This window comes from Eptesicus fuscus, chromosome 8 (assembly GCF_027574615.1).
Source record: "Eptesicus fuscus isolate TK198812 chromosome 8, DD_ASM_mEF_20220401, whole genome shotgun sequence".
Lineage (NCBI taxonomy): Eukaryota > Metazoa > Chordata > Mammalia > Chiroptera > Vespertilionidae > Eptesicus > Eptesicus fuscus.
Window position 1 is genome coordinate 74,899,906 of NC_072480.1, and position 27,883 is coordinate 74,927,788.

Genomic DNA, 27,883 nt, shown 5'->3' on the forward strand with positions numbered 1-27,883 from the left:
TCCATTTCAACAAGCCCCTGAAGGGACTCCGAAACAACTGCTTGATTAGCACAGATATGATTGAAAAGTAACATACTTTTTTAAGTGTCCTAAAGGGAACACCAAAAAACAATAATAATAATTTCCATTCTTATATGCCTGGGAAAATCACTAGTCCCGTGCTGTGGCCCACATGCGCATGCTCACTCTCACCATGCTGTCTGGGAGCCCCGGCTTGCATCCAGAGGGTCTAATTGTCTACTCTAGAGCCAGGAGCATGATGGGCTCTGGTACAGAGCTGTCTACATCTCGATGAACGGAGGGGAAGGGCACATTTAATTAATGTAACAAAACAAAAAGAGTAGTAATAGTTGTTTTTCTGAGTTATTTTTAGAAGAAACAATTTAAACTAAAAAATTCAGTCTTAAAATGCATTTTCTTTTAACGACTACCTTCAAAGTTAAGCTAAGCAAATTGTGACTATGGTGTGTGCTCCTCGTACACTAGACTGCCAGGGCCACAGTGTTTGTGAAGTGCACAGGCTTCTCCGGAGAACAAAGCACAGAACAAACAAAAATAAAGACACTTTAACACAACAACGTGACAATTTTCTTTTCCCGATTTTATCTTACCATATGTTGTATAGAAATTCAACAAATTTCCCTCTAATGTCATTTATTCTTTAAACAAAAATTGTAAGACTCTTATCATGTCGAGATCTACTGTATATTTATGAAAATCAAAATGGTTTTCATACTTGAGCAAATCCATTAAGTGCCTTATGAAGTCTCCCTGACCGAGAAGCAAGTACCGCCTCATGGCCTGCATGTGGTCCAGCAAGCTATACTTTTTATTGAGAACATCCAATAGGTATTTGCTGGTCTCAAAATAAGCCGCGTCGATTTTCCCCTGAAATGCATTTTCCAAATCTGTGAATAAGTCTGCAGCTGTAAAGAACAAAAGGAAAAAGTACACATACATACGTAATTTGTATTTTAACAAAAGAAAAACTGAAGGCACACACACACACAAGTCATTGCCAATGCCTGCAAATGGCATTGGTGGCAGCCCAAACAGGTCACGTGTATGGTCAGGGAGGCAAACTAGAGTCCCGAGCCCAAGAAACTGAAAATACTGATGTCTGGCTAGATTTACAGCAGACATCTGCACTGTGACCTACGGAAGGACCCCTAACAGCACCGTTCATCACTTCACAGATTTTTTTAAAAGTTCAAATTACCTCCTACAATGTAACTAACTCAAAAAAATCTCAATTTGTTGAAAAGTACAAAGATAATAGGGCGGGTCAAAGTTGAATCACCTACACATGCCTTGACATTTCAAAACTAGTTTGAAGAATAAACAAAACGACACATATAATGAGCTTTGTGGATTATGAAACACATGTAAAGGTTAGGTGCTGCTGTCATGCAGCCATATCAGAGTATCAGAGTAAACTCTAAGGAAAGATCTGAAGATTTTCCAGGGACATGTAATAAGAGGAGACTGTCACCAACAAAGAAGCCTAACTGTAAGCAATAATGTAAAAAAGAACAAAACAAACAAAACACACATCATTTCCACAGTTTTAAATTGAAAAGAAATCATAGGTAAAGATTAACAATGCTTTTTAATGCTAACTTATATCACAAAACCACTTATATCTAAATACTTACTTTTATATAAAAACCATAATAACACTTGAGCTAGCAAATAATCCCAATGTCAAGAAACAATCTAAGATTCAAAAAAGGTAGAACACTACTTTCAAAGTTAAACAAGAAGAGGCAAGGTCTGCAGAGTCTAGGTTAAGTCTTCCCCACTACCTGTTATCAATTTGAAAATATCAGAAGACTTTAGAATTGTTTTTATTTGTTCTTCAAAATAATAGACCCGTTAAGAAGAACCTAGATTAGGAAGCATGGAACAGAGTGTAAAATTTCGGAGGGAAGGCGGGGGAGGGTGGGTGGGAGGCAATCAACCAAAGATCTTGTATGCATATATGCATAACCCATGGACACAGATAACAGGGTGGTGAAAGCCTGGTGTGTGTGTGTGTTTGGGGGGGGGGGGCTTAAGGGGGCTAATGGGGGGGAAAGGAGGACATATGTAATACTTTCAACAAGAATTACTAAAAACAAAAGAAAAATACAAACATACAATGGACTATAACACATCCATTAATAAGAGTAGGATAGATTTTTATGTGCAGAGGTGGAACAAACTACAAGCTATACAATTCAATGAGAAAATTCAAAGTACATTAGGCTTCCATGTGTGCATTTATGTACATATGTATAAGTATGTGCTAGAAATAGGGAACTATAAACATAAAAAATTGTATAGGCAAATATTTCTAAATCGATGCATAATAAATTGGAAAGAGAAAGAGAGAGAAAAAGAAGGACCTATTTTAGCATTGCCACTATTCCAATTACACATTAATATGGGAAAAGCAGGGTGCCCACATTGAGGAAAATATACCCTATTTTCTGTAGAAGGGGAAGTATGATGATGCAATAACATGAGGACACTACTCAGTGAGCTGTGTATCTAGTTTAAGGAGGAGAAAGTGTATATTTCTGTTGATCTATGTAGTTTTAAAAATCCAAATGTTTTCTCCCAGAAATGTTTTTACTATACTATTGTTTGAGTCATTAAGGATTTTCATTCCAAAGAAAAAGTTTAAAAGTTTTAGCCCCAAGTGGCCTAGCACAGAGGTCGGCAAACTCATTAGTCAACAGAGCCAAATATCAACAGTAAAACGATTGAAATTTCTTTTGAGACACATTTTTTAAACTTAAACTTCTTCTAACACCACTTCTTCAAAATAGACTCGCCCAGGCCATGGTATTGTGTGGAAGAGCCACACTCAAGGGGCCAAAGAGCCGCATGTGGCTCGCGAGCCGCAGTTTGCCAACCACAGGCCTAGCAGAAGACATACCATCCAGAGCTTCCCTGTACATTCTTATTCCTTAACTAGGGGCCCAGTGCATGAAATTCATGCACTTGGGAGGGGGGGGGCGCGAGAGTCCCTCAGACAGGCCTGCACCCTCTCACAGTCCGGGAGCCCTCGGGGGATGTCTGACTGCTGCGGAGGCGGGACCGCTGCTGCACTAGCCAGTCGTGAGCCCAGCTTCTGGCTGAGCGGCACTCCCCCTGTGGGAGCACACTGACCACAAAGAGGCAGCTCCTGCATTGAGCAGGATCGGGCTGAAACCTAAGGGGTTCCGGATTGCGAGAGGGTGCAGGCCAGGCCGAGGGACCCCACTGGTGCACCATCGGGGCCAGGGAGGGACATGGGAGGTTGGCCAGCCAGGGAGGGACCGCAGGAGGTCTCCAGGGTGTGTCCGGCCCATCTCGCTCAGTCTAGATTGGCCAGACTACAGCAGTAAGCTAATCTACCAGTCAGAGTGCCTGCCCCCTGGTGGTCAGTGCACGTTATAGCGACTGGTCAACCGGTCAACTGTCTGCCCACTGGTGGTCAGTGCACGTCATAGCGAGCAGTTGAGCGGCCTTAGCATATCATTAGCATATTATACTTTGATTGGTTGAATGGAAGACCAGACAACCAGACACTAAGTATATTAGGCTTTTATTATATAGAATGATTCAGGCATATCTTATGATTCCATTTGTAAAAATTTACATTTTTAATACATTCTGAAAGTCTGCCCTAGTGAGTTCTCTAAGATACTGAAAATCACACTGGACTAACAAGTACATGAATTGATGTTCAACATAACTAATCAAGAAAAGGCAAATTAAACCACAATGAGATACCACTTCACACCTGTTAGAATGGCTGTTATCAAAAAGACAAGAAGTAACAAATGTTGGTGAAGATGTGGAGAAAAGGGAATCCTTGTACACTACTGGTGGAAATGTAAGTTGATTCAGTCACTATGGAAAACAGTATAAAGGTTCCTCAAAAAATAAAAAACAGAACAACCATATGATCTAGTAATTCCATGTCTGGATATTTATCCAAAAGAATTGAAATCAGAATCTCAAAGATTCTGAACCTACTCTCCCATGTTCGCTGCAACCTTATTTACAATAGCCAAGATATTTACAATTACAACTTAAATGTCCATGACAGATGAATGGGTAAAGAAAAAGTAGTATATAGATACAATGGAATATTATTTAGCCTTACAAAAGGCAATTGGCATTTGTGACATGGATGGACCTGAAGGACATTATGCTAAGTGAAATAAGCCAAACACAGAAAGACAAATATTGTACAATATCACTTATATGTAAAATGTAAAATAGTTAAACTCAGAGAAGCAAACCGTAGAACGGTGGTTATCTATACAGTGATCTATATGGTTTCTACAACTAAGAATATTCCTCTCTACTGTATTACATACTTAAAACACTTTATCTGTACATCCCAATTCATTTATCACTTTCTTCCTTTTATTACTTTATTCTACTGCACATTACTTTTTTTAATTTCTGAACTTTTTAATGGCTTCCTACTCCCTCCCCCCCCAAGGAGTACTCCACTTCTGCTGCCTTTAGTGCCTCAGAACTTTGGTGTTATTGACCTCAGACACCATTTTGCCATCTACAATCCTGCAGGAGATGGTCTTTTGGATTGTATAGAGTTGCTGTTGTCTAGGGTGTCACCCAGATGCAAGCCTTGTTCACAGAATGTGCAAAGATCTGAGCCCTCAGGTCCTCCATGGTCTTGAAATAATGCTCCAATCTCTGACCTGGGTCCCTCATTCTCAAGGTGTTCCTGGATTTTGCTCTGCAGTCTCCGACTATCAGCCTCCAGGCCTCTCACCTTCTCCAGGTAGGAGGCCAGGTGGTCATTCAGGCATTTCATAACCTCCTTCTTTCTCTGGATGCCCCTGATGCCTGCCAGACCCCCAGCTATCTCCGCAACCAGGCCCTACGACCCCCAATTGCCCCACATGCTGGTGGAATGAGAGACAGAGATCTGGGAGCTCAAGTCCCCAGCACCTGCATAGATGCTGACCCCTCTGCTGGCTGGCTGGGCCCAGTGGCTGAGCAACTGCACGGAGCCCAGGGTCCAGCAGTTTGTAGAGAAGCTGGAACAGGTGCTGAAGCTCATGTTGTTAAGGGAGGAAGGCAAGAAAACAAGACTCAGGTTCAAGCAGTCTCTATTACACATTTAGACTATAAGCTAATGAAAGGCACAGCCATGGAGAATTTATATTATTTCCCCTATAGCTACCACAATGTCATATGAAAAGTAAACTTGAATGAACCAAGATGACAATCTAAATAGCAAATATAGCCAAGACACAAAATACCATGAAATTGTTGAGGCTGAAGCAGGCAGCAAATGGAAAAAATAGAAAACAGCAGTGAATGAGGAATAACCATAAGTCATTTAATGCAGGCAGAAAGATACGTAACATTTTCAATACAATAAACACTTGTAAATCCTTGCTGATTTCTGGATAAGCCTCTGAGTTTCAAAGTGTGGCTACCATTTTTTCCTTTATATTATTTTGGCATACAGTCACTACCTAAAAAAAGTAATGCATACCTGGCCAGAGTGGCTCAGTTGATTGAATGTCCTGTGCACCAAAAGGGTGCTGGTTCAGCTGTCGAACATGGCACATTTCTGGGATGAAGGGCCGATCCCCGGTTAAAGGCAACTGGTGAGTGTTTCTCAATATTTCTTTCTCAAATCAGTGGTTTTTTCTTCTCTCTCTCTCTCTCTCTCTCTCTCTCTCTCTCTCTCTCTCTCTTCTCTCTCTCTCTCTCCATCTCTCCATCCCTCCCTCCCTCTTTTCTTCCCTCTCTACCTTCCCCTCTCTAAGCATGCCCTCTGGTGAGGATTAAAAAATAGTAAAACAGTTTACACCTATTCCACCACTTATTGTTTAACTGTATAAAAAGGGGAGCAACATTTAAATAGTAATAAACATTTTATACACATTATCTGTGTATTAAGGTATTTTTAGATAATAATTTGGAAAATGTGTTAGTCCTATTGAACAAAAAGTACTTCAAGCAATATATATTATCATTATCACCATCACCACCACCGCCATCATCACAATCCCACCACCATCACCACAACCACCACCATCATCCTACCATCTTGGGGTGATTCTGCAGACTTGGTCACAGCTATCATCTTTGTAGTGGGTGTCTGGTCATGACAAACCTGGTGCAGGAAATTTATTGATTTTCCTATCAAAAGAACCTAAAAAAGGAAAATATCCTAGAGTCACCTTTATATAAAATTAAAATGGTCAATCATCCAACTATAACAAATATTCTTAAGAAATAAATTAACTACTGATTAAAAATTAAATAACAAGAACATGTGGGATGGTATGAATTCTAGGAACTGAAAAGACATTAACAAACACATATTATGTTGATGTATCCAATTAATATATACTATCAAGAATGCTAATCCTAATCTAATGAACAAAATAACTGATGAACAAAATAGATCCAGAGACATAGAAACATGGAACAGACCGATGAGTCTCAGAGGAAAGGCTGGGGTGGGTGAGTGGGGAGAGATTAACCAAAGAACTTATATGCACATATGCATAATCTATGGACCCAGATAATAGTGTGATGAAGTCGTGGGGGGTGTGGGGTTCCAGGTGGAAAGGGTTAATGAGGGGGATAAAGGGAGGGTACATCTGTAATGTTTTCAACAATAAAGATAAATTTTTTTTAAAAGAATGCTAACCCTAAAATGCAACAAAATTTTAACTGAAGATGAGTTTTGTCACATGATCCAGGTAGAAATAGCATTAAAATATCAAAATCCCAAAAATCTCTTCTAATCCTACCTTCCTAGATTGATCCATCGTAATAAATGAAGGAATCATTGACTTCCTTAAAGTATACTTGTCATGCCACAGTCGATCTGTTTTAACTGTAGGATCTGATGCTACAAAAAACTGAAAACAAAGAGGCATCGAAACATTAAAAAGCAATATGCATGGCAAAATATTGTCAAACAACAATATCAAAGAATGTCATTCTAGAAAGCAAAGTTCTCCGGATGCAGGGAAACTTACCATTTATATACTAAAATTTGTTTTAAAAGTATTTTGGATAGATCTCCCCAAATGTAATCACATATTTCCCAGACTTTTAAAACCAAAGTATAACAAGAACAAGTTAAGCTCTTTCTTGAAGACTCATGATTTTCATTATTTTCATCAATTACGGCCTCTATTGTGCAACATCGAAGATCTACTAGTAAGTATGAGGACTACTGAATCCGTTTCAGACCTTAGTAAAAACATACCGACTACTAAAGCTGTTTGAATATTCAATTCATGCCTGCTTCATGGTTTTTCCGTCTGTTACTTCCATCTACTCAGCTGTCTCTCCTTCTACCAGTGAGCCAGCCCTCTGTGGCTCTCTCTTGCAGAGCCCCAGAGTCTAGGCTAACATACTCTGCTCAGACTGCTCAGAGGTGCCGAGGCTAACATACTCTGCTCAGACTGTCGGCTACAGGCCAACCATGACATAGGGAAATGGCCAGCACTAGTGTACCTAATGACACAACAGGAAGTGACTTTCCCCTGTAGCTCTGCCCAAGAACCACCCATGCTGAGAAGCTTGTCCCTTCTACTACGCTTCTTACATTTGCTTCCCCAACAAACCAGCCTGATAGTTGACATCAGAAAAAACAAGGAATGGTAAGGAGAAAACTAAATTGCTATCATTTCCAGTTCGTTTGCTATTCCAATGAGGCCAGTCTCATTTTTTAGTCATATATCCTAATAGACTTGTGCTTTTATTTCTATAAACTCAATTTTTTAAAATATATTTTATAGAATTTTTTTACAGAGAGGAAGGGAGAGGGATAGAGAGCTAGAAATATCGATGAGAGAGAAACATCGATCAGCTGCCTCCTGCACACTCCCTACTGGGTATGTGGCCGCAACCAAGGTACATGCCCTTGATCGGAATCGAACCTGGAGCCCTTGAGTCCACAGGCCGATGCTCTATCCACTGAGCCAAACAGGTCAGGGCTAAACTCAATTTCTAATAGCTGAACTGGTGAGTCAAATATTTATTTTTTATAGATGCCAATTTCCTTTCCTAATAGCTGTCGATTAATATTCTTACCAGCAGGATACTCGATATCCTGCATCCTTGCTCATTTAGATTTTGCCAATCAGGTAAGCAAAATCATGGTTGCTTATACTGCAATTTTACTGACAACAAAAGGAGTTGGGAATGTTTTCACAATGCTGATTGCCAGTTGCTTTTCTTCTCTTGTGATTCTTTTTAGATCCTTGACCTTGTCTTTTTTTAGCAACAGACTGTTATATTAGGTACTAGAGGCCCAGTGCATGAAATTCCTGCACTGCAAGGGCTCCCCTCTCACAGTCCGGGAGCCCTCGGGAGAAGTCCAACTGATGGCTTAGCGCTGCCACCACCGCTGCGCTCACCAGCCATGAGCCTGGCTTAGGGCTTCTGGCTGAGTGGCGCTCCCTGTGAGAGTGCATTGATCACCAGGGGGCAGCTCCTGGGTTGAGTGTCTGCCCTCTGGTGGTCAGTGCACGTCATAGTGACCGGTTGTTCCACCATTCGGTCGATTTGCATATTAGCCTTTTATTATAGAGGATGGTGACCGTTTGTGAATCATTAAGTATTACAAATTTAATTTTTCTAAGTTAATTATTTGCCATTGTTTATGTTTTTTTCTATGTTTATGTTTTGTTCTACTTTTGTGTTTTGTAGGTAAATGTCTTCCTTTATAGCTTCTGAGTTTCCTGTCTTCCTAAGATCTTCCCATTCCCAGATTACAGAATATTCTCCCTTATTTTCTTTTAGTATTCCAATTGTGTTTTTATTATTTAGATCTTTCTTTCCTTCAATCTTTATCTTAGATAAAATGTGATAAAGGGATCTGTGTTTCCTTCTAGATCAGTGATGGCGAACCTATGACACGCGTGTCAGCACTGACACACGTAGCCGTTTCTGATGACATGCGGCCACGATGAAACATTTGCTGCTCCTGAGGATGAAACATTTTCGAAATAATGTTTTTTCCTCAAAGTGACACACTACCCGAGATATGCTCAGTTTTTTGGCGAAGTTTGACACACCAAGCTCAAAAGGTTGCCCATCACTGTTCTAGACAGAATTTTCTCTTTAATGGCTAGGTCAGCAACTTTTACTTAATACACCATCCTTTTCTCTGAGCTAGGAATGTCTCATCAGAAATTATCATTATATCAATAAATTAAAAGGGGGGAAATTTGATTATATCAAAAGATCAAGAGGAGAAATTTGATAATGTTTTTATTTACCATCCTCCAGTGGTGACCAATTAGCTTTTTGTTTTATCATCATGAACATGAATTTACATATATCTGGAGTTTCAATCCATTAGTTATTATCCTGATTGGGATGATGGGAGCATCTTCAAGCTGGTTCCTGAGTTCTTCAGACTTCACCTGAGTTGTCTTCCTTGCTTGTGGTTTAGGTGCTCTTGGCTCATCTTGTTTGTTTCTACACCAGACCTAGATTCAGTCAATTTTCCAAAGAGCTCTAGTTCCTTTTAAGAAGAAATGGCATTGGACCACAACCTCAGTACCTGACAGTTGTTTCAGCTGGAAGCTGGATAGTTTGAGGCTCAGCACTGGCTATGCTATACATGGCGGTTTGATTCCCCAAGCGGACTATAAATCCATTTAAGTCATAACATACCCAATGTGCCTTTTTGGTGATACTTAATAAATTCCAAATCACAAACAGGTAAACACACAAACCTGACTAGGAAGGTGTGTCCACAGGTACTAAGTGGATTTAAATAATTTTTAAATGTTTTTATTATTTTCATAGCAATACAAAATTAATGGTTTCCTTGCAAAATTTAAATAACCAAAGTTAACCCAAGAAAAAGGAGAAGGGAGACTCTAAAAAGAGCAATATGTGTAGATGTTATCACTAAGGCATTTAAAACCCAGACTTTTAAAACTGAAGTATAATAAAAACAAATTAGAGCCTACTTTTTAAGTTATCATTCTTATGTTATTTAAAGTATTCCAAATCACTGAAAAATGTACAGAATGCTACAGTTTATGAATCCAATATAACACTAGCAAAATCTGATAAAATATCCAAAATGGAACTATAGGTCAGTTTCATTTGCGAATATAGATGAAATTCTGAATAAATTATCATCCTTGCACTACTGGGATAATATTTTTGGTCAGGGCACAAGCAAGGAAATATATAATGAATTATAAAACATTACTATGTAGTCATTTAAAATTAAGTTTGTTCTTTTTTAAAATATATTTTTATTGATTTCAGAGAGGAAGGGAGAGAAAGATAGAAACATCAATGGTGAGAGAGAATCATTGATCGGCTGCCTCCTGTGTACCTCCTACTGGGGATCAAGCCTGCAACCCGGGCATGTGTCCTGACCTCCTGGTTCATAGGTCAATGCTCAACCATTGAGCCATGCCAGCCAGACTAAAGTTTGTTCTTAACTATCATAAACACTACTGAGAACCAGATAACAAGTACAGATCTTTTTCCCAGGAAAAATGCATATATCCACAAAAACATATAATCCTATGTACTACTCAGGAGTTTCAGAGATTACATTTGAAGACTTGGTATAAAAGAATAATACTTAATGGCATGAAATTAATTCCATTATTTACTTCATGTAAAAAAGTTTACAAAATGCTATACATGGTATGATACAGAAATATATAAGTAAAACTAGAAAAAGGAATATATACAAATATTAACAGAGGTTATCTGTTTATCATGAGATTACTAATAAATTTTAATTTTCTACTGTTTAGATGCTCAAAAATTTTGTAACTGCACAAATACTTTTAAATTATAAAAAAATATTGTTCAAAAAAATGGAGTAATTCAAGCCAACGAGTAAACATATGATACCAGTAGGAATTTTTTTAGTAACTACAATTTCCTAGGGCAACCAACTAAAAAAGATGTTTCTTCTGTTGACACAAATCGAATATAAAAGGGTAAATATTTAAGGAAACAGAATTTTTAATGATGTCAAAGTCTTATATTTGATCCTTGTAAGTTAGGGCTAGATGGTATAAATTTTGTACAGTCTCTATTATAAGTAGGCATTTGAATAAATGCCACCATTTTTATGACCACAATGAGATCGCTACATTTATTTTCAATTCAAATTTCTTATCATTAGGCACTAATTTAAATTACTAAAGTATTTATTGATCTTTATCTTTTAATTTATATCCCCTTTCTAATTTTAAACACATAATGATGTTTTTGCAGGATAAACAATACTACTATAAGGAGACTATCATCACTTTAACATACTTAAATTATCCATATACTTAAATATAAACATGTTATAATCCCACTAGGAGTACTAATCTAAAAGGTTACTCAATCACCATGCTATGACTGCTCTGCAGCTTGCCATTCAACAGATTAATTACATATAAAGTGTATTTATCTGTTATTCAGTTAGACAGAAGAGCTAGTTTCTACAGACAACACACCAATTTATCCTAGAGTTGGAGTGCAGCAGGATTTTTATCAGTATGAACAATAAGAAAAATTAATTTAAAAGATAAAAACCTCAGACAATTCTGTCTTCTTTAGAAGTTATGAAAGCATCACTTCATCTGAGGGCAAAGTAGCATGCAATTACTCTACTAGCAAACATCTAGTAGCAAACACTGAGAGGAATAGGTACATCTTAGAATTTAATTAATCCTGTGAAAAATATATAGTTATAGAGGAAAAATCAAGGTCAGAATATAATTGCAATATGCTTTTATTTTATTGATGCATTTTCCACTCAAGGTTCTTTAATTTTCAGCATTATGTCAAACACAGAAAGAACTGAGGGGAAAAATAAAGCATAATTGTACCACGATTTCTCATTAACTGTTGGACAAATGCCAAGGCCTCCCTACTAAAAACAGAAGTGAAGGGGCTAATTTCCTTAGCAAGCAACTTAGTTTCTAAGAACCAGATCCATTAATACAGACCACAAAAGACCCAACTTCAATCTGTCAATCCTGCAGGCAAATACCAAGAGATCCACACCTAGAGAAGCTAAAATGGCTCTGAACGAGAGGAAGCGTGAAAAGGAAATTGACAAGGTAAACTGATAAATTACACTAGTTCAGTGGTGGAGCACAAAAGGACCAAAACAATAAAATATGTATATGGGAAACCTTTAAATTTCAATAATTATCAGCAAAAGTATAAAAGGAACAAAATAATGAGAGCTGAATGGATTCACAGAGATAGATAATCCCAAAAGCAATCCTTACATTATCTATAGTTCACTGACCTTCTAATTCAAGAATGGAGATTAGAGCATTTAAATAAACATTTGAAGCAATCTAGAAAATTTTCAAATTTTGAAAGCAAGAGATCGTACTTTTAATTTTTCTCTTCTTTTCCTGCTCCTGGTAGAGGCCCCTATCCTATACAGCTCTGCCAAGTTTATTCAAAAGGCAATAATCTATCTACATAAAATGCTAATATGCAAATTGACCAAACATCAGAATGACGGGCAGAACGACCGGTTGCTATGACATGCACTGACCATTAGGGGGCAGACACTCAACACAGGAGCTGCCCCCAGGCCACAGGCCCCGACCAGCACCAGTCACCCCGCAGAGGAAGGCAACTGGCGGCAGCGGCAGGGGGCAGGGGGCAGGGGGCAGGGCCGGCGAGCAGGCGGAGCCAGGCCAGCCAAGGCAGATGCAAGTGGGGGCCCCGATAACCCCGCCATGACCCCACAGATCGGCCCTGATTACTGGCCATGCCTAGGGACCCTACCTGTGCACAAATTTCATGCACCGGGCCTCTAGTAATAGTAATCTATATTTATAAAAGCCTAAGTTACTGGCCGACAGGTATCTATGATACATACTGACCACCAGAGGGCAGACGCTCAATGCAGGAGCTGCCAAGCTGTGGTGACTTGGCAGCTGTGGTTCTCAGGTGATGCACCCGGAACCAGAGAGGAGGGAGCCCAATTTTGGGGTGCATCACCCGAGAACTGCTCCCTCACAATCTGGGACCCCTCAGGGGATGTCAGAGAGCTGGTTTCGGCCCGATCCCTGCAGGCCAGGCCGAGGGACCCCACTGGTGCACGAATCTGTGCACTGGGCCTCTAGTAATAATAATAAAAAATTAACAGCTATCTTGTTTTTACCTTGGACATATTGGCGTATTTATTTACCTCACTCATATTATCAGGGAGAGAACCAAGATAAGCTACTAAAAAGCCTAACAAAAACAAAAGAAAATTGGTTTTCTTCTACAGTGTTACCCTTAAAAAGCCAAAAATAATAGAAACCTCTCCCCAAATGCTGAAAGTACTTTCTACACTAATCATTCAGGAGATCTGTAAATTCTTAAGCCTTCTATTTTTGCCTGCCTTTGCATTTTATACAAAAAAAATAAAAGTTGGACACCAGTCCCTGTACCACTGGGCGAGGGAATCATATATTTTTAACAATTAAAAGTAAAATCCTAACTAGTGGACCGAGAGGCCAATTTTAATGATGCCAAACCAGAAAGAGCAATGCTCACAGGCCACCTGGAAGTTTTTATTTCAGGTAAAAGAGCAAAAACTCATCCTTGGGTTGCAAATCAGCCAAATCCGGAAGCAGTTAAGGCAAGACACTGAGCATCACTCAGAAGCAGGAAGGGAAGAAAAAGCCTCTCCTGGAAACAGGTAACCTTGGGCATTTGAAAGAGCTTCCCAGGACAACAGCAACAAAGCTACTTACACCTCAAGTGAACTCTGAATAGCCATCATAGAGAGCCTAATGCAGGAAAGTTACTGAGGAATGCACAACTGGACCACAGAGAAAGAAGGTCCAAGAAGCCTGACAAAAACAGACAAGGGCAGAGATGGTTCCCAGTCCCACATGTGACTGGCACCAGTTCCAAGGCAGGAAACCTAGAGATGGATGTTGACATTCACACCTGTGATAATTCTGCAGAAAACTAGCTCCATTCACCTTAGCTGGTTTGGCTCAGTAGATAAAGTGTTAGCCTGCAGACTGAAGGGTCTCAGGTTCAATTCTGGTCAAGGGTATAATCCCCGGTAGAGGGCGTGCAGGAGGCAGCCGATTAATGATTCTTTCTCATCATGGATGTTTCTATCTATCTCTCCCTTTCCCTTTCTCTCTGAAATCAATAAAAAAATATACATTAAAAAAAAAAAAAACTAGCTCCATTCCATGGTGTCAGGGCCAGTTTGAGACATTTATTTACATTTTTTTCTAACGGAGGGTTTCTGGACTTGTAGCCCACAAACACAGAATGCAGAGAGGTCTGTGACTAGGAAGTTTATTACACCTTATTTGCACTATCCTCTATCTGAAATTTGGCTTTTCCTTCTAATAACAAGCCACAGTTCCTGTGACTCTGTCACCAATAGAAAAAATGTATTTCTACATCGCATGTTAAATAGTTGCACATACCTTAAAATAGCCACTAAGCATTCTCATTGAATGTTAATAAAAACACACATCCAGCCCTAGCTGCTTTGGCTCAATGGATAGAGCGTAGGCCTGCGGACTTGGGGGCATGCAGGAGGCAGCCGCTCAATGATTCTCTCTCATCATTGATGTTTCGATCTCTCCCTCTCCCTTCCTCTCTGAAATCAACAAAAATATATTTTAAAAAACACACACATCCATTACTATATTACTAATTTAATATTAAGTTTAGAAACACTAGGTAAAAGAAGTTCTTTACTATAGAATTTCTCTAGTATGCACTGTTTCCTATAATTGACACTATTTTTTTCTCACAGAAAAACTCCCAAGAAAAGTCTCTATAAATGATTACTGCTGTGGAATGAGGCGGCACTCTGAATTCCTCTCCCTTTTGTAACCCTCAATCTCTGGGGCAAATTCTGCAGATGTCCCACTCAAGTCTGGCTGGTGCTGCAAGATCAGAAAGTGGGCATACCAGGTCAAGCATTGCCACATATCACAAACACCATAGAGACTTGGAAATTCTTAAACTCCCTACGAGGCTCCCAAGTGTGGATCAAAGGGACATGCAGATTCAGAACCACTGAGCTCTACTTAGGCACAGATACTACATGGTGGATAACAAGGAACTCCTTTAACCAGCAATGAGGCAGAAGACTAAGCAAATGAACCAGAAAGTTCAATCTTAGGAGCCAGATGGAGCTAGCACCCCTTCACATAATATAAAGGTCACCATTTTAACATGTGTAATTCAATATAGTTTTTAGTATTATTCACAATGTGCTTGTGCAACCATCAGCACTAATTCCAGAACATTTTCACCACCCAAAGAGAAACTCCATACTCATTAAGCTGTGATTTCCCCTACCCCTTTCCCCTACAACCCTGACAACACTAATCTACTTTGTCTCTAAAAATCCGCCTGTTCTGCACATTTCCTATCATGAAATTATACAATGTGACCTGGCTTATTTCACTTAGCCTAATATTTTCAGGATTCATCCATGTAGCAGAACATGTTGAAATTTCATTCCTTTTTGAGGCTGAATAATATTCCACTGTATAGATATACATTTTGCTTACCCATTTATCAATTGACGAGTACTGGTGTTGTTTGTACTTCCTGACTATTATAAATAATACTGTGAATATTCATGCATATGTTTTTATATGAATACTAGAGACCCAGTGCACAAATTCATGCATGGTGGGGTCCCTCAGCCTGGCCAGTGGTTGGGGCCAATCGGAGCCATCTTGCCCAGTCCGGGGGGGAGGGACCGTGGGAGGTTGGCCGGCCAGGAGGGACTGCTGCCCCCTGGTGGTCAGTGTGCATCATAGCTACCGGCCAGTCGTCTGGTCATAACGATTGCTTAGGCTTTTATAAATATAGATAGATGTTTTCATTTGTTTACCTTTTTGAAGAACTGCCAAACTGTTTTCTTCAGTGACTACACCATTTTATATTCCCACCAGCAATGTATGAGGGTTCCAAATTCCCCAAATCCTAATGGACAACTGTTTTGCTTTGTATTTTTAATACCATCCCAGTGAGTGTGATGTGGTATCTAACTGTAGTTTTGAGTTACATTTCCTTGAGGACTAATAATGATCAGAATTTTTTCCTGTGTTTACTGGTCACTTGTATATCTTCTTTGGAAAAATATCTGCAAGTACTTTGCTTATTTTTTAATTGGGTTATCTTTTTGTTGTCAAGTAGTAATAGTTCTTTACATATTCTGGATACTAGGCCCTTACCAGATATGATTTGTAAATATTTCCTCCTATTCTGTGGGTTCTTTGTACTTTCTCAATCATGTACTCTGATGTACACACGTTTTTAAATATGATAAACTTTATTATTTTCTATTGTTGCTCATGTTTTTGGTGATATATTTTAAAACTATTGCCTAATCCACAGTCACAAAGATTTATATGTATATTTACTTCTTAAAGTTTTATAGCTTTAGATGTATGATCTATTTTGAGTTAATTTTTATATGTGGAATGCAACTGAGGTCCTAAGTCATTCTTTTAATGTGGATATCCAGTTGTCCCAGCACCATTTGTTGAAAAGACAATTCTTTCTCCATGGAGTGATCTTGGACATTTATTGAAAACCAAGTCCACAAAAATGAATGAGTTTATTTCTCATTAGACTCTCAATTCTACTCGATCTACCAGTATATAGTTATGCCAGTACCATACTGTTTTGATTAGTTTGCATTTTAATATGTTTGAAACCAGAAAGTGTGAGTCCTTCAACTTTGTTCTTTTGTTCAAGAGTATGTTGGCTATTTGGAGCTCTGTGACCTTCCATACCAATTTGAGAATCAGATTTTCCATTTCTGCAATAAAGGCCATTGGAATTTTGACATTACATTAAATCAAAAGTAATGAAGTAAAAAAGTTTTTCCCTTTCTTAGGTCTTCTTTCAACGATGTTTTGTAGTTTTCAGCGTACAAATCTTATACTTCCTTTGTTATATTTATGCTTAGTATTTTATTGGCTTTTATTTCTATTCTGCATAAGAGTTTGAGAAGGATTAATGTTAGGTCTTGAGATATTTAGTAGAATTCACTAGAGAAGCCATCTGATTCTGGGCTCTTCTTTCTTGCAAAATTTTCTTAGATTATTGGTTCAATCTCTTTACTTATTATATAGATCTATTCACAATTTCTATTTCTTCATTAGTCACTTTTGAGAGCTAATTTCTAGAAATTCTCTCAGGTTTTATTTATCTGGATATATCTTCATATCTCCTTTACCATTTTTGAAAGACAGTTTTTGTAGACTACAAAATTCCTAAATAACAGCCTTTTTCTCTCAGCATTTTGAATATATCATACTACTGCCTTCTAGCCTCTGTGGATTCTATGAGAAATCAGCTGTTAAATATAATAGAGGATCATTTCTATATGAGTTTTTCTCACTTGAGGTTTTTCAAGATTTTCTCTTTGTTTTTGTCTTTCTAGTTTGCCTATAAGGTGTCTTACTGTGGATCTTTTTTAGTTTATCCTACTTTGAGTTTGTTCAGGTTAAGGTCTTTCATCAAATTTCAGTACCACAGGAGTTCTGATAGGCTCTTTTCATCTCCCCACCCTTTTTTTCTGTTCCACAGACTGGATAGTCTTAATCTATTTTCAAATTGCTTATTTTCTTCTTTCTGTTTGAATCCCACGAATCCTGCTGTTGAGCCCCATGAACAATTTTTTTCATTTCAGTTATTGTACTTTTCAACTCTAAAATTTCTATTTGGTTCCTTTTTTACTATCTGCTTATACATATTTTATGTTTTCTTTGTTCTAGAAAGGAGCAATTTTTATGCAAATATTAAATAAACTACTACTAAATCGGTGGTTATAAAGCTCATGTATACCATTTTCGAGTTAACTATACATATACTTGAAGAAAACTGATTTTACAACCAAGTTATACTCATTGTGCAGATTAAGAAAAAGTTAACCCATGTAGAAACTGAAGAAAAAATAATTCCCAAATTTTAATTACATAAGGATCAAACACAAAATGCAATTGTCTAAACTACCAAATTATTATGGTAAACATATGATTTAAAATAAATTAAAGAGAACCCAAAATAAATTAAAGAGACTTAAATGAATATTTATAAATTTAGTGTTCAACAGAAAACACACAAGTCAGAGAACAATGAAAATAAAAGAAAGGCCACTGACATCTTAGGGCCACTGGATATTCAAATTGTATGCAATGTTTTTCTTATATTATGAGCTGATAACACACTGCATGAATACTATTTGCCTAACTGAATACACACACACACAAAAATCCCATGAAATAGGCACTACTATTCTGCACATACGAAAAATGCAGAAGGTAAAGCCAAGAGAAGCTAAATTACTCATTCAGAATACAGAGCCATTAGAAACTAAAGGTGAAAGTCAAACCCAAGTCCTATGATTCCAGAACCTGAGCTCTTAAGCTCTACCCCACAGAAATAAAGCAGATGAGTTACAAGACACTGTTAAGTGGTAAAGCCCAATGGCATAGCAGAACTAAACAATACAAGCCCATCACAAAGAACATAAAATATATTGTCAAGAAGGATTAACTTTAGCTCTATCAATCACAATTAATTTTTTAAAATCCTACAAGCAAAACTAGTAAACAGTAACATCTGAGGTATAACACTAGCAAATTAAAAATTTACAAATCTTTCACCCTAGCTTTTAGGTTTGGCTCATTGGATAGAGCATCGGCCTGTGGACTGAGGGGTCCCAGGTTCGATTCCAGTCAAGGGCAAATGCCCAGGCTGTGAGCTCAAGCCCCAGTGGAGGGTGTGCAGGAAGCAGCTGATCAATTATTCTCTGTCATCATTGATGCTTCTATCTCTCTCTCCCTCTCCCTTCCCCCTGAAATCAATAAAAACATATTTTAAAAAATAAAAATTTACAAATCTCTAATTTCCTAAAGTCCCATTTAAACTCAAACCCTAAGTATGAATACCACTAAACACAGAATCTTTAAAAAAAGATAAATTTATTGTAGTAAAATATTAGCATTCAGGTAATCTGAGGAAAGCGTACCTGGGAATGTTTTTTATAATTCTTCCAACATTTCCAGAAGTCTATAAATAAAAACATCTAAAACTAAATAACTTTATCAATGAGGAAAGCTCTGAGATAAGTTTGTTACATGATCATTTGAGCTACTAATGCTAATATTGTATTCAACAGTCATAAATACTTATTTTGTATTTTATCTTTAATAAAACCTGAAACTTTGCCTTATACATGTTCTATGAAACAAGACTTCTTAAAAAAAAAAAAGTACACCAAATTTAAGCTATACTAGTCTTAAAAAGAGTCTGTTTTACCTCAGTGAACTAATGTTCAGAAATAGTACAGAAAAAGTCCAGAAGAAAATCAATTTTGGAAGTTTGTGTCCAATTTTCTACATTTTCCATCAACTTAAGTCCCATAATTACTATCAACAAAATAAATAAATAAATAAGGCTGAATAACACACAAGGCAGACAATCAATAAAAAACTGGTGGCACTTTTAAAACTCTTTTAAAAACACAGATGTTTCTAATGAATTAGTAATATAATTAAGGACTACTTTAAAAATCTGGTTGCTAGAAAATACAAATTAAATTATTCTCAAGAAGAAAGACAAAAGTAGAAATTAGGAACTGAACTTTAAAAAGATAATAAGCCAGTTGTGGCTTTAATTTTTGTTTTAATTGGTAGCATTATATATCTCAGACAATTCCCAAGCCAACCTCTGAGGAAAACCAGGTTCATCAAGTTAACTGATCAGCAGCTATTTAAAAAGTTCATAGTACCCCAAATTCATATTATAAAGTAACATATTAATTACTGGATGAGGGAGGGATTAGAATATATTTTTTATTAAATAAAAGGTACAATTTTTCATCCTTTAACAATTTTAGAAGGCTGACTGAAAAGATTATTTATTTTAATTATATAGGTATAATTTTAATGGGTGATAAACAGATAAGCCTTACAATTGAAACTAGTAATGTACAGTATTTCCTTTATGGTTTTTAAGTTAGTCAAGTTATTTCTCACAAACTTACATAGTAAGCATAGCTCATCATATACAAATCTATATATATAAACGGCTAATATACAAAGTGTCCCCTCAAGAGTTCCACCAGGTGACTGGGAGTTCGATCGCTCACTATGACGTGTGCTCACCACCAGGGGGGCAGCGAGGAACGAAGGAAGGCCCCAGCCGGAGGTCAGCAGCTGGGGAAGGGAGGCCACGGCTGGCAGCCAGAAGGCCCCGATCATCCCTGATTGCCGGCCAGGCCTAGGGACCCTACCCATGCACGAATTTCACATACCAGGCTTCTAGTTATAATATAAAAAGGATATTTATTTTTTTCATTTTCTTAACCATAACATCACTTAGATTCTCTTAAGTTCATAAATGACAAATTCCTAAAACTTAGATCAATTTACTTATTGTGATAATGGTCAGGAGATTTAATATGCATTGTAAAAACAGCTTCCAAAATTCACCTCATCCTGTAATTACAGAATAACAGACCTCAAATTAATAAAAAATGATGTTTCACTCTTATCAAAGTGAAAGAATTACCTAAAAGTTTCCTTATCACAAAAGTGATAAAAACTGAACTGCACAAGAATTAAAGTCTCCATTTAATCTTGAATATTTAAGTCTGATTTAAAGTTCTAATTAAATAAACAACTATATAGCACTTTCCAGAAATTTAAACTTCAAGATTCATACTTAACTATGATGAATACAAAGGATGCTTTCCTACAGATGGCATGTAAAATGTATTTTGGCATATACAAAATCTTACTCCACTTATGTAAAATTTAACATAAGACAAAACTATGCTATTAGAAGTGAGGAAAGTGTTTACCTTTAGGAATAAGGAAGGGGGCAGTGAGTGGGTGGCGGTGGGAAGGGGGGACATACAATGAGGGTGCTGATAAGATGCTATCCTGATCTGGATGGTAGCTCATTTTGTAGTAAGATATCAAGCTTTACTCTTATGATTTGTGTACTCCTCTGTAGGTAGATCTCAATAACAGAAATTCTAATTGAGCTTAATGGTAAGGAATAATACCAGTTAAACATAAAACATTTAAGTTTAAATAAGTGATACAAATCTAAAGACAAAGTAAAATAAACTAAATCTTTAAAAGAGCAGGAAATTTTTACAAATTGAATATAAAAATTTTGAAAATAATACAATAACACAGCAAAAGCTATAGAGATTGATTGCATGGCAGAAAATAATCTAAGGCAGCACAAAATTCCATATCTTAAAAGTAGGAACAGATTTTTATTCTTGATGTTAGCATTTAGAAAAATATAGGTTAAAGAAAGTTCTGAAAAACTGAAAGGTAACCATTAGTCAAATGAAAACTTATATATCAGACCTTTCAAAGCTTTCAATTCATAGTTTAAAAATATAGCTCATTTAACAAATAGAACACAGAAAGCATGAAAATATTTCTTATTAATTTATAAATCAATGTGTAATCCCTATAAATATATTTTTTAATTTGGCAGAATTGATAAGCTTATTCTAATTTCATATCTAAGTAGAAATGTGCAAAAACAGCCAGGAAAACTATAAAAAGAACAAACTGTTCCTATCAGATATAAAACCATAAAACTATAGTTATTTAAATAATACTGACAAATAGCCAACAATATAAAAACAGTCCAGAAGCCGATTCAGGTGTATATGGGAATTTACTATTTGATAAAATGTGGCAAAACTAACATTCAGGGAGTTTTGATCAAGACTATGATTCTTTGACTATCTGACAACTCTTCTCTCAGTCTGAATAATGTGAAAATAAAGTTAAAAGAAAAATAATTAAAGGAAAAAAGTACCACTACGATACAAGTTATCCAAACGTATAGAATTATCCCATGACTCAACTCTAAAAAGACAGACAAATTCACAGGAAAACTGGGCAAGAATATAAATAACCATTAGTAGAGGAAATAAAAATAATGAATAAACATGATAAGCTGGTCAATCTCACTAATAACCAGTAAAATGCAAATAAATACCATTGGAGATGTCACATCTCATACTTTAGGTTAAAAACACTTTCATTAAAGTTAGGTAATACTAAATGCTGATGAGGATGGAGGAACAAGAACCATAGCAGAAAACTGATGTCTGTTGGGAAAATTGGTAGAGCCACTCCAGAGCTCAAATGGCAGAATCAAAATTTAAAGTATGCATTCCCCACACCCAGCAATCCCACCTCCTAATACTTACCTTAGAGAAACTAACAAATATGCACAGAGAGGCACATGTAAGGAGGTTGATTTTAATAATATTCATAAGGTTTAAAACTACAAAGAACACGATCTCCATCAAAAGGAGAGCTGCTAAATAAAATATAAGTCCATACAGTGAAATATCATGCAGTAATGAAGTACAACTATAATACTGCCATGGAAGGAGCCACAAGACATACTGAGTGACTTACACAATACATATGCACATAGAGAACACCCTTCATATGTTCCAAAAGCACCCACAAAACAATACCACATACGGTTGGTTCTGCTATTGTGCGTGTTTTTAAAACTTATTACGGCATAATTGATAATTAGGAAACTTTGAGTGTCTCATGATTGCTTTAAGTGCAATTTCATCCATGAGAAACTAGGTGAAAATAGTAACCCAGCCACACAGGAATCCACAAATTGCACACAGAGACACATCTCATACCACCAGCTACCTTAATCCATCATCATGCGTGTCAGCAACCACAACTTTCTATTCCACTTCAGACAAGACTCCTTTGGCCCATGTCCACAAGTCAACATTAGGGCTTTTTCAAGATAAATGCCACATTTATTCTAGAATTTACATATTATTTAACAATTTAATATGTGTTTAAAACTGTGCTACAACTTCAATGAAGTTCTTACACACTTTTTTATTTAACATCACTGATAAGATTTTTTAGGGTGACGCCCCCTTCATTCTATCTTTTGTCAAAAGTTCTATGGTTTTTACTCTGTGATTTTAGCATGGTGATTGTTTTAGGAACACACATTGCATTATAGCAGAACTAACTGTACTATGGGTGCATATACAAGTAACTTGTTTCATTAAAATTGTTAGCATCATAGTTTAGTTTCACGTAATCATGCAAAGCAACAGAACATATAATACTGTTTTGCAAGGAAAACTGGACTAAGACTTAGGAGACCTAGTCCTAACTTTGCCGTAAACTTGATATTGCTAGTAAGTTTGGCTAAGTGATTTGACCTTGCTGAGTTTCCCACTATTAAAAATGGGATAACAATTTTCCATTAACCAAATACAGTTCTGTCAAAAAATGAGATAATTGGCTTTCAAAGCACTGTACAAAATATGCACAGCATTCAAATAAAGTGCGGTAGCATTACTGTTAAGGGAAAACAGTAACCACAAGGGGAAAAACAGTAATCGGGTGCTCATGCTTCGTAAATCCAAGTGTGACAATCGAGTAGCATTCCTTACTTCATGGTAGGTGTCCTCGAGCTCCCCGTCGTATATCCAACGGTAAAGGAAGCTCAGGACAGGATGAGACACTAAGCTGAGAATGTGCTGCACCAGGGACCTCATGTACGGATCTCCCGTTTTCGTGTAAGCATGGACAGCTGAGGCCAGCTCACCACCTTTCCTTCCTGAGAGGGAACACATGAAAAACACCCAAATTTAGACTCACAGTAGAAACCAGGAACTTAACACTAACCAAAATGGTCAAGTAATGAAGATAAAGTATGTTTGTTTTCTTGATACCACTTTGGACATAGAAGCAGCAATAAACATGTCATGAATCAGGAGCCAAGAGAGCAAGAGTCTCCCCCTGGCTTTACATGGGTCAGAGCGAATCACTCATCTCTCCATGATCCCTACAGAGTTTTTTAGTAGTAAAAACTTGACTTGTTATATGATTCAGAACATGATTTTTCAACTTTTTTGACTGAGAAACACATTAAGATTCACACTTTATGCTGCAATCCAGTATACAAATGATAAATATATATATATACACACACACACACACATATATATATACACATATATATACATATATATATATGTATGTTTACAAAACAGTACTTACACTTTAATATTTTCTATTTTTCTTCCTTTTCTCTTGTGATATAATATGCTAATTTCAACTTCCTAAAAACACTACACTACAATGAGATTACAGTCTCCTGTATCCTGGGGGCATAATGGTATAATGAATTGAGAGTGGCAAAAATCAAGTCCAAAAATATAAGCACATGAAGAACTTATGTTAAGAATATAGGAATTTATTAGACTGCTAAAAGATTTTAAGAGAAGGACTAAGGTGATCTGATTTTAATAAGATTCTTCATGCATGCACAAAAATGGAGGTGGGTGAGACAGAGTCAGTGAGCAGGTTATTACAATAGCTCAGAAAGAGGATAGAGAGCAGGATTCAAACAGAATCCTGTCTGAGGACACTGATTTGGGAGAGGCAGTGATTTGAGACCTATTAAGGAGTTAGAGGTATCAGAATTATAGTGGCTAACTGGATATTGAAACAGATGGGGGATGAGGGGACTGGGAGGAATATAAAGATGGAGGAGGCAGGGCACAGATGGTATGATGAACTTGGATTTAGACATGCTGAAGTTATGGTCTTTATGAATCATCCAATAGGAGAACAGCATTGAACACTGACCCATGAACTATGAGCAGATGACTGGCATCTCACATCTCATAGTCGTAACAATCTTGAGAGGTATTAGTGCCCCAATGTTACAGGTGAGAAAAAAAAAAAGAAAGATTTTTGGCCATGGTAGTACAAACAATAAGAAAAAAGGCTCAGAAGGCAGTACAAACAATAAGAAAAAAGGTTCAGAAGGCAACTAGAAATACAGACCGAGAGTCCAGCAGAGAACTAAGCCAGACATGCAAACATGGGAACTTGTAACATATAGCTAAACATGGACCATAATCTCAGGAGGAATGAAACTCTAGAAAAGCCTTCTGGTTAAGAGTCAAGTAAAAGAGGAATATAGATAAACAGCTATAATATGGATACAAAAGAACAGGCACAAAAATAAACCCAGATGACATTCCCTAAATCCTGCTTTGAAATGAAGCAGGTGGATCAGATGCAAAACAACCTTGGCAATGGTCCACCAGGGCCGCAAGAGTCTTCAGTCTTATCTTGGGATCGTATGTCCAAACCAGGAGGCGACGGAGTGTCAAGCTACTTTCAAGGCCCAAATTCACACCCTGATCATCCTCTAACTGTAGCTAAAAAACAATAAAGATATAATGTGTAAGTATAGGTCACTAAATATGTCAACCTTTTCTTAATCCAGGTAAAGTAAATATGGAGAGAGGATTATTCTCATAAAAATGAAGCAAAAGTTTCCCTCTGAAAGAAAAATTGTTCCTTCAAACTACAAGTGATTTGTTTAAATGGTAGACAGGACCCTAAAATTAGCAATTAACTGCCTCTAGGAAACAGTGAAACTTTATAGATATCCACACCTTACAAACAGTATTAACAATCAGATTTTTATCTCATAAAATATGTGAAAAAAACTTTAAAGTTCTAAAAAAAAAAAAAAAACTTTAAAGTTCTATGTAGCTGCCATTTTGTAACACTTCAAATCATGAAGAAATTAAAGTAAAAATAAGGTATTTACCTGGGAGTGTAAAACTGAGAGTAATCGGTAGTATTCTTTGAGTTCTTGGTGCAAGGCAGCACAAAAGCTCTGTGCAGAAAGGGATAAGTATAATTAAAGCACGACACAGTCTTTACACACAACACAGTCATTATACATCAACTCATTTGAACTGCACAAGCACAATGCTTTAAGACAAAGTTCAGGTGTTCTGCGTGCCTTATATTCTCATTCTACCAAAGGTCTTCTGGCAGGTTTAACCACCACAATATATAGTGTACTTAAATATTTAATAATGGTAAGGAAGTGTTGTCCCTTAGCATGAACTTCTTCTCAGAACAGAAATGAACAAATGAAAAAAACAAAGTATGTTTTTCATAAAGCTAAAAGAATATTCACTTTAGACAATGATTCTTTATTTTTAAATTATGCCTCTTCTAAATTTATAGCATTAAAATGTAATTTTTTAATGCTCTTAATTGGAAAAATTTTTAATTGCCAACTTTATGCCAATTCTCAACTTTATGCCAGTCTCACTTCAAAGCCAGTGTTTTTTTATTTACACTGCTCATTTTTCTCATCCATATTATAAAAATGTTTTTGTATCTCTCCAATCTTAAATGCTAAAAAGGTTTCAAATCAGAAGCTGTAAGGAGGACCTTCACATAGCCCTATGACAAGAACTTTCTGGAATGAATTCTGGGATGTAAACCCAGGGATACTCAATGGGAAGCTTTGGTTTCCGAGACAGCCTAGAACAGAACTTTCAAAGGATAAAACCTGTTTTCTCTAAGTATCACTCTCTATACTTTTCTGCTTATTTTAAGGCAATACATAATCAGTCATCTATTAAGTTTATTTTTACCGTATTTTTTGTGGATTTTTATCTAATATAAACATTTCCTTCCTTATAAACTATAAAAATTTTACAAAATTTTATATACAAATTTTGCAGACTCAAAGGAATACTTCAATAATAAGCTAAGTAATATTCACAGATAAAACAACATGGCATCTTTTTAGGCATAACCTCACTTTCTCCAAAAACCCCATCCCAGTGTCTAAGACAGAAAGACATATGCACAAACACATATAAGTAAAAAACCAAACTGCTGATCAGTAGAAATAAATCATAATACACCATGTAGAACATAAATATACAGAGGAGTATACAAGTCAGCCTATAAGTACTCTTCCACCAAAATAACAGAATTACAACCTGAGTATTTCAGAACCCTGTGTATTCAACATGAAAGGTTTTTATTTAACTTAAGTTGTCTCATCTTGGTTTATTATAGAGCAAATACAAGATTTATACTTAGGAAGCAATATCTTCCTTTAAAAATAAAATTTGTTCTATTTAGTATGTCTAGAGCCAGGACACTTCTGAGAGTAAAGGGGGACTAATAATAATTACTCTGGATCAACAGGCACAAATTAGTGCTACCCATGCTAACTGCAACAAATGACCACTCCAACAAGAGCACTCAATGATTCTTCTAGTAAGCTAAACCATTACTTCTTCAGTACCTAGATAGTACAGAGCAATGATTTTAAAAAGCAAAAAATGAGAGTGGAATGCAAAGAACTACAGAGTAGAAATTACATGTTATATTCTGATCCCATATCTGCCTCTACTAGTCAAGACAACATGGACAAATCAATTAAACTTTCTGAAATTCAACTTTTATATCTGCAAAATGGGAACAATTACATTTGCCCTGCTAATTTTAGAGGGCTGTTATTAGAAGTAAATATGAGAGAAAAAGCTTTTAAATCCAGCAATATAAAATACTATATTTTAGTGATTAGCAATTTACTTAATAGAACATCTATGTAATCGTTTATTTAACTTTCCTGTATTTATTCTGGGTTTGTTTTACTTCATATCTAACAAATCGACTAGGATATATCAGTGGAATTTGCATTCATGAGAGAATGATACAAAGACATGATAAAATGGTCCCTTTTGAAAAGGGTGCAACAACTCACAGAAATCAAAGCATGCAGCTGGGAGGGATGGCCAATGAGCTCAACTGGCTTGCAAATTCCATTTATCATTAAAACCTTCAGGTGGAGTCCTGAAGGCCTTGCTACTTCCTATCTGCGTTACAATGAGAGGGAAGGGTCCCTGACCATCTAGCCAATTCTCTACACTGGTGAATGGTATTAACAGCAGTGCTAGGCTCAGGAAAACAGCTTTCTAGGCACTGTCTCCTAATGCTAACCACCTTGGAGATTATCATCATTTTAC

At 36.8% G+C, this 27,883-nt stretch overlaps 1 protein-coding gene across 2 annotated transcripts in view; it reads right to left on the reverse strand.

Moving 5' to 3' along the window:
* Nucleotides 1–27,883, reverse strand: part of TUBGCP3 (tubulin gamma complex associated protein 3) — an 86,487-nt gene that overhangs the window by 29,002 nt on the left and 29,602 nt on the right. For both annotated transcript variants that reach the window (XM_028148815.2, XM_008143924.3), the window contains exons 9-14: nucleotides 25,651–25,719; nucleotides 25,120–25,252; nucleotides 23,471–23,637; nucleotides 6,783–6,893; nucleotides 6,067–6,175; nucleotides 737–926 (exon numbers count right to left, since the gene is read on the reverse strand). In XM_028148815.2, the coding sequence (XP_028004616.1) occupies nucleotides 737–926; nucleotides 6,067–6,175; nucleotides 6,783–6,893; nucleotides 23,471–23,637; nucleotides 25,120–25,252; nucleotides 25,651–25,719 (779 nt within the window). The remainder of the gene's footprint in view (nucleotides 1–736; nucleotides 927–6,066; nucleotides 6,176–6,782; nucleotides 6,894–23,470; nucleotides 23,638–25,119; nucleotides 25,253–25,650; nucleotides 25,720–27,883) is intronic.